Genomic DNA, 7,555 nt, shown 5'->3' on the forward strand with positions numbered 1-7,555 from the left:
GTTACTTTCGTGAAACATATAAGACCTCGTGATGTATTTTGTCAAAAAATAAAAATAAAAATCAATTTCAATTTTTCTTAACAAAAATTTATTGTTATAAAATATGATAGAGTAAACCACTATTTTAGTCTTTGAAAGTATAAGACATTCTCATTTTGATATGTGAGTCGGCAAAAAATCAAAATGTCAGTTATTTTAGTATCCGACATTGTAATAGTCATGAATTATTTTGATAGTAAATTGTATCTTTCAGATACTATTATGATGATATGTTGTATTTTTTAGGGACTATTTTGATGGTTCGCCAACTAATTTAAATTTTTTATTGAGTTAACTGAATTTGAAATTAAAACGACCATTTCCTATTTTTTCAAGGACTAAAACAATGATTTATTCAAACATAATATTATAATCTAAAAAGTCAATATTTAGAAATTATCTTTTTAAAACCTCAAATTTAAATTTTACAAAAGTAGTTTTTTTTAGTATAACTCGAATGTCAGTTTTATTGAAATATATTTTTCACATAAAATTTCGAATTTAAGCTTTACACAGTAAAAAAAATTAATTCCTTAGATTTTGAATTGAGTTTTACACATGTTTGGTTCTTTCCCATGTTATTTTGACAATAGACACAATTATCTTTATAGACTTAATTTGTTTATGATTATGAATCAAATTTTTTTATGTAATTATTTTTTAAAAATTGATATTTTTTGAAAAAAGTAACAAACTCTTATTTATAAAAAATAAAATAAAAAATAAAAAGCGATTATTATATATTTGACAACACCAATATTTGGATTTGGATTCGGACTCTCCAAAATCCGAAACACATTTGCAGGTTTGTCCCAAAAAGGAAAATAAAAATAGAGAAGAAAACAATCATTTTCTTCTCTCTATCTAAAGTTGTGTTGTGTGTGTTGCTCTGTTGATTTAATTCCATTATTTGATTTTATATAGTATTTGATTAATTCATCAAACCTCAAAGAGATAGAGAAAAGAACAAGGGTTGTGACTATGGCAGATCAACAACCAGAAGGAACATTACAGAACATTCTAGAACAAGAGTCATTGAAGTGGGTTTTCGTTGGTGGAAAAGGTGGTGTTGGTAAAACAACATGCAGTTCAATTCTCTCTACCCTTCTCGCTTCTGTTCGTTCTTCTGTTCTCATCATCTCCACCGACCCTGCTCACAATCTCAGCGATGCTTTTCAACAACGCTTCACAAAAACCCCTACTTTGGTCAATGGCTTCTCCAATCTCTATGCTATGGTTGGTTCGCTCTCATTACTCAAACAACCCCTTTTGTTAATTTTCAATTTTTTGATTCCATAACTTGTTAATTTAGTTTCTTGTGGTGAATAATTGAACCCCTTTTATGTTCTTATGAATCTCAACATGCCCCTTTTGTCAATTTTCAATTTTTTGATTCCAGAACTTGTAAATGTAGTTTCTTGTTGATAATTATTGAACCCCTTTTAATTTTCTATGAATCTCAACACGACCCTTTTGTCAATTTTCAATTTTTGTGATTCCAGAACTTGTAAATTTTGTTATCTGTGGAGAATAATTTAACCCCTTTTATTTTTTTATGAATCTCAACATGATCCTTTTGTCAATGTTCAATTTTTTTGATTACAAAACTTGTAAATGTAATTTCTTGTGGAGAATAATTGAACTCTTTTTTTGTTTTGAATCTCAACATGACCCTTTTGTCAATTTTCAATTTTTTTGATTCCAAAACTGATAAATTTTTGTTTCTTGTTGAGAATAATTGAACCCCATTATTTTGGAATTGGTTTGTCTCATTTTGTTTTGCCGTGTGTTGTGATGATCCCTTTTGTAGGAGGTGGATCCAGCTGTTGAGTATGAGGATATGGGTGGTTCTGATGGTATGGATAGTTTGATCTCTGAGCTAGCTGGTGCAATTCCTGGAATTGATGAGGCTATGAGCTTTGCTGAGATGTTGAAGTAAGGGATACTGTGACTTGTAATCTTATTGAACATGTTTTTAGCATCTGAATTTTGAAATAGTTTTGAGGTATGTGAATGCGATGTTTATGATGGAATAGACTGATTTAGTTTTGAGAAAAAAATGAGGAGGGGAGATAGGGTGAGTCTTTCAAAATCCCAAGACAAAAAGGAATTTTTAGCATATGTTTGGATTGGCAATGAGTTTCGCAAAATCACAGTGTCACCATGATTTTGTTGAAGCTCCAACTCCAAAGTGTAGCTTTTCCATAATCACGGTAGCTCGCCGTGATTTTGCTAATCTCACTGCAAATCCAAACTTACACTTAGAATGCTAGAGGCTTAAGTTTTTAAGACATTTCAGTGATTTGAGTAAAAGATGGTTGATGATAATTGTATGTAATAATTTCAGAAAGTTCTTGTTATGGCCCTTCTGGGAACTTCTGAAGAAAACCTATGTAGAAATAAATTTTAAGAAAATTTTGTATCTGAAAGTAGATACTCAGGTTACAATGATTTACATATCTTTAATTTGTCTATTTTTTGTGTAAGCTACACAATTCTTTAATTGCATGAATCACATTTTTCTTATGAATATGATTCTTGCTGTCGTGGACTCTCCATTGGCCTCTTTCAATCCTGCCTCTGTCTTTGATCCTGTAATGTAAACATCCAGATTGACGTTGTAGTTCTTTTGTTGGTTCTTCTGGATCTTTATGTTACCCTAGACAGGCAAGCAAAACAAAATGTTTAAGATGTTACGTCCAGTGTAAACCTGTGAAGAGCTAAAAAAGATCTATTAGTTGTGATTTATTGGTTGTTATCTTGAGCCTTTAGATTAATCGTAAGGTTTCACTTGTGGTTTTTAAGTTAAAACAAAATAGCATTCGATGAGTATCAATATCATATTTCAGTACCTAGTCGTCATAGTGACTGGCTGATGATATTGGTGGTGGCTGTAAATATAATCATATTAGTATCCAGTGGTGAGATGGAAAACAGTTTCTCACATGTCATAGAAAATTGATTTCTTATTGGAAATTAGGATGCTTGGAATCATAAATTAAATCACACCCAAAATAGCGTAGTTAAAAAATTCGTATTGTAAGTCTATTGCATAAGTGAAATCCTTGTAAATTTCTGTGGCAAATGGTGAGTTCACCCTATTGCATAAGTAAAAATTATAAATAGAGTAAAAAAAGCTTATATCTAAGTAATAGATTATTTATGAATGAATCATTTGTGTGGTAATCTTAAAATTTAAACTTTGCATTGATAACATATGTCATTGACACTGAGCTATGCAGATATGGTTTTTCATTCAATCATTTATTGATTTGCAAGACATATTTAACTATGATCGATTCATCTAGAAATCCGTTAACCAAGTGTCTCAGCATGTTTTGATCCATAACATTTTCATTTTTCAGATTGGTGCAGACAATGGATTATTCTGTTATTGTATTTGATACTGCTCCCACTGGCCATACACTTAGACTGTTGCAATTCCCATCAGTTTTAGAGAAAGGTCTTGCAAAGATGATGTCTTTGAAAAATAAATTTGGGGGTTTGTTTAGTCAGGTATGGATTCAAGGCCAAGACTTCTTGCGTCACATGATTTTTCTATAATAGTTTGAAGTTGACTAGGTTCCATTTCAATATTTAAACTGTTATTTTCAACTTTTTTCTTAAAAAAAAGTTCAACCTATTATCTTCCCTCGTAGTGGATCTGGGATTAGTTTAACACTCAAATTTCCGCCATGGCGATGTTGTAGTATGGCGGATTTTGTGTCAGGTGTCATAGGCTGCAACACATATACAATAAACCATAGGATGCAACACCATCTGCCATTTGTCATTAATAACAATGTCTTGATCTTCCATTGGATTTTTTCCGTTTTAAATAGAACGTCCTGTATATATTAGATCAAGTATAATAACAGATCCTCATTTCATTTGGAGATCTTACTGTTCTAGTTTCAACTTCTCATCATAGTTTTCCATTCCTTGATGTTAATACTTTTCCTCCAAGATGTTCCAATCCATAAAAAAACATGTATTTTGGTTAGTTGGTCTCATAAGTACGCTGTTTTGCACTCCAATTGACTGGATTGTGTTTCTCTGCATGCAATTCAACTTGGAATATGTGCATGTCTGTTGTCCATCATGGTATAAATGATTCACAAGATACCTCTTTGAACCAAAAACCATCGATCAATCTCTATGTCATAGTTGTGCTCTTCATATATTAAGTTAAATGCATATCATTTGATACCTTCTGAATTACGTTCTGTATTACTATCATCTCCCATCTTAGTATTTGTTCGAAAATTGAAATAGGCAATCTTCCTTTTGTTGCAGTCATTACCAATGTTTGCATTGGCTGTATGAAAAATCATTAGTTTTAATTCTTCTGGTTCTGGACAACATTTGCATTATTCTTGTGATTTAATTATTCTGCTACCTACTTTGGGACTAACTTTGATGATTCGTGAGATAGTATGTGTTTGCTTCATTATTTATTTGCTAATTGGCAACTTTATTTTTTTTACTTTCATTGCAGATGACTCGCATGTTTGGCATGGGTGATGATTTTGGCGAGGATGCAATCCTTGGGAAGCTTGAAGGCATGAAGGATGTAATTGAACAAGTTAATAAGCAATTCAAAGATCCAGTAAGAACTTCATCTAATTTATGTTTTGTGATACAAAACATTATAATGTCATTTGATTCATGTAGTAAATGTCGTTAAAAAGGCATTTGTTATTGATTTGTATTATTTACCAAAGCTCAGTTACCAAACTTCAACCGGTAACTAAATCGTTTGTATTTTTCTTTATTCACAGGACATGACAACCTTTGTCTGTGTTTGCATTCCCGAATTCCTCTCGCTTTATGAAACAGAAAGATTGGTTCAAGAACTCACAAAGTTTGAGATCGACACACACAATATCATCATTAATCAAGTAATCTTTGACGATGAAGGTAGTGTGCTCGTTATATCTGTTACAATTATATATTTCTTTGAATTTTCCTATAAATATTGTCTACTAATCTTTTTTTTTTCTTGTAGATGTTGAATCTAAGTTGCTTAAAGCAAGAATGAAAATGCAACAGAAGTATTTGGACCAGTTTTACATGTTGTATGATGACTTTAACATTACAAAGCTGCCACTGCTTCCGGAAGAGGTAAGTTATCGTGTTCTTGATATTCATAATACATCCATACATATTACTACATGGGAACTGCTAGCAACACACTCTCAATGTGTTGGGATCCATTCCCAAATTGGTGGTACCTTCATGAATTCCAACCAATAACAAAGAGTGTTGAAAATAAAGTTTCACATAATTATCAATATCCATATGAGTCGTATCTCGATTTAATACAAAATTGAATTCAATCGATACGATTCCCTAGTTTGTATCCATTTTACACATGAATCTCATATTGAATCTTGATTTATTCTAAGTAATCATTATCTAAACTCAGTGTAGCCAGCCCACTACTTTATGTCAACTTTGTATAGTCAACCACTTTTCTCCTTGTCCTATGATCTATGACTTTAATCTTCAATTATTTTGAGGTTCATATATGATATATCAACTTATAATTTTGCTATGTCACTTAGTTTTACTTAAAAATGACACTTTTTTATTAGTAACGTATCATACGGTTGATAATAAGATTCAATTCACACTTGAGAAAATAGTTTTTGATTCATGGTATGAATCTGATAACCATGTTACAGAGTATGTTGCTAGCACTTTTTTTCCTACAAAATTTCATGTTTTTGTCGCAGTGATGTTAAAAAACCTTGTGATTATTTGTGTTAACCATTGAGACAATGAGTAATTTCTTTTCTTTATCGCAAGTTATTATGTTTGTATCAGTCTTTGATCAACAATGCAAAATTGACAGGTTACTGGTGTTGAAGCTCTAAGATCATTTTCAAGACATTTTACGACACCATACCAACCCTTATGCAGTAAAGATCAAGTAGAACGGATTGAGCGTAGAGTAACAGCACTACAAGAACAGTTAAAAGAGGCTGAAGAAGAATTGGAGAGAGTCAAAAGGGGGAAGCTCAAGGCTTAATTTGCTTCCATTCATGAATAATAATGCCATTGTATTGTGTATGTTCTTTTGGTTCACATTTTTTTGAAGTCTACAGTCTTATAAAGCATTTTATTCTGTTTTTGGATGCCAATATAAGTCAATTCTATGTTTACTTCTATTTAATTAATGTAGCTTTTTCTTATGTAAACCAAAAAGAAAATGATAGAATTACTGAGGATAGTCTTCATTTTGTTTTTAAGAATATTCTTTACTTGTATCTTTGAGATTATGAGTTGGATGATTCCTTATAGTATTGTTTGTTTTCTACTTTTGTAAGGTAAAGATGACACTTTATAAAATGTCCAATTACATGAAAAAGCTATAGTTGGTTGTGCTTGTGCAGCTGAGTTTGGTACACACTATTTCGCATTATGCAATGGAAGGATTTTTTAATAGCTTAATGCAATTTCTATATCTATTTCTAAGGCCAGTGTTTCAGTGGATTAATCAAACATATGGTCTGCCATGGTTTCGTGCTTAACATTATTCGAAAGTTTAACGATGAATGGCGATACATCTTCGGAAGTCGAAGCACTTCGTTCTTATGTTTGGGGTGGTAACTTAATTGGTGTTGGTTTGAGACACAATCGTTTTTCTTTATTTTTATCGAACAATCTATAATGAAATAACTTTATGAACCATGAGAACGAGAATGATTATGAACTTCTACTTTCATAAGATGTTATTAAATTGTTGGATCATTAAAAATGTTTGATTTTTACAATAATTATTTATAAAATACTTTATGTAATTGATTGTGATGTGTTAATATTATAATTTTTTTTATATTTATCGATAACAGAACATGAAAGTGTAAACTAGTTTTTTTTCACTTCGTGAACACTATTTCTAACTTATTATGATACTTAAGAGTTTAGACTTAGTTGGGAAAAAACCTAGCCATCATTCTCTCTTTTTCCTTTTGTTTTTTTATTTTATTTTCTTCACATAAGACGAGTGTTTTAGTACCAATTTGGTCCAAAATTACTCCTCTAAATTATTTTCGTCCTTCTCTAGTATTTAAATTATTGTTTAGATTTTCCGCCTTGGTGTAATATTCGTTTGATTTAGATTGATAGATTAGTTTCCATCCAGTGCAAACTCAATTAATTCTATTAATGACTTTGGTGTGTTCGATGTTATAAATGTAAATGCATGAGTATTTTGGATATTTCAATCTTGTCATATTTGTAGGTTTTGTCCTAATTTGTAGACATTTTGTTATTTTATGCTATGAACTTGTATGTTGTTGTGAGTTTGTTCTAAATTCATCATTTTTAGTTTTAGCTATTTGAATTGTATTGTTATCGATCAATGTAATTTTAATCAATTTAAATGAATGAATATCTTTTTTTTTTTTTTTTATAAAAAACTTATTATCTTACACCATTATGTATTTTATAATAATGGTTAATATTTAAAAATTAATAAGTATAATTTTATAAAATTATTATACTCATT

The 7,555-nt window shown here is 30.6% G+C and overlaps 1 protein-coding gene across 1 annotated transcript; it reads left to right on the forward strand.

The window, feature by feature from the left end:
* Positions 1–829: 829 nt before the first annotated feature.
* On the forward strand, positions 830–6,361 carry LOC101514317 (ATPase GET3A). The gene is made up of 7 exons (XM_004510828.4): positions 830–1,275; positions 1,850–1,974; positions 3,405–3,555; positions 4,538–4,648; positions 4,821–4,959; positions 5,048–5,163; positions 5,897–6,361. Exons 1-7 carry the CDS (start codon positions 1,021–1,023, stop codon positions 6,071–6,073), a joined length of 1,074 nt encoding a protein of 357 aa, XP_004510885.1. The 5' UTR covers positions 830–1,020; the 3' UTR covers positions 6,074–6,361.
* Positions 6,362–7,555: the final 1,194 nt, after the last annotated feature.

Source organism: Cicer arietinum, chromosome 7 (assembly GCF_000331145.2).
Source record: "Cicer arietinum cultivar CDC Frontier isolate Library 1 chromosome 7, Cicar.CDCFrontier_v2.0, whole genome shotgun sequence".
NCBI lineage: Eukaryota > Viridiplantae > Streptophyta > Magnoliopsida > Fabales > Fabaceae > Cicer > Cicer arietinum.

Bases quoted from the DNA above. Each gene is read 5' to 3' on its own strand.
- LOC101514317 (XM_004510828.4), top strand. From the start codon at position 1,021: ATGGCAGATCAACAACCAGAAGGAACATTACAGAACATTCTAGAACAA. The intron at 3,556-4,537 runs GTATGGATTCAA...CTTTCATTGCAG, and splicing joins TTGGGGGTTTGTTTAGTCAG to ATGACTCGCATGTTTGGCAT. The intron at 4,960-5,047 runs GTAGTGTGCTCG...TTTTTCTTGTAG, and splicing joins AGTAATCTTTGACGATGAAG to ATGTTGAATCTAAGTTGCTT.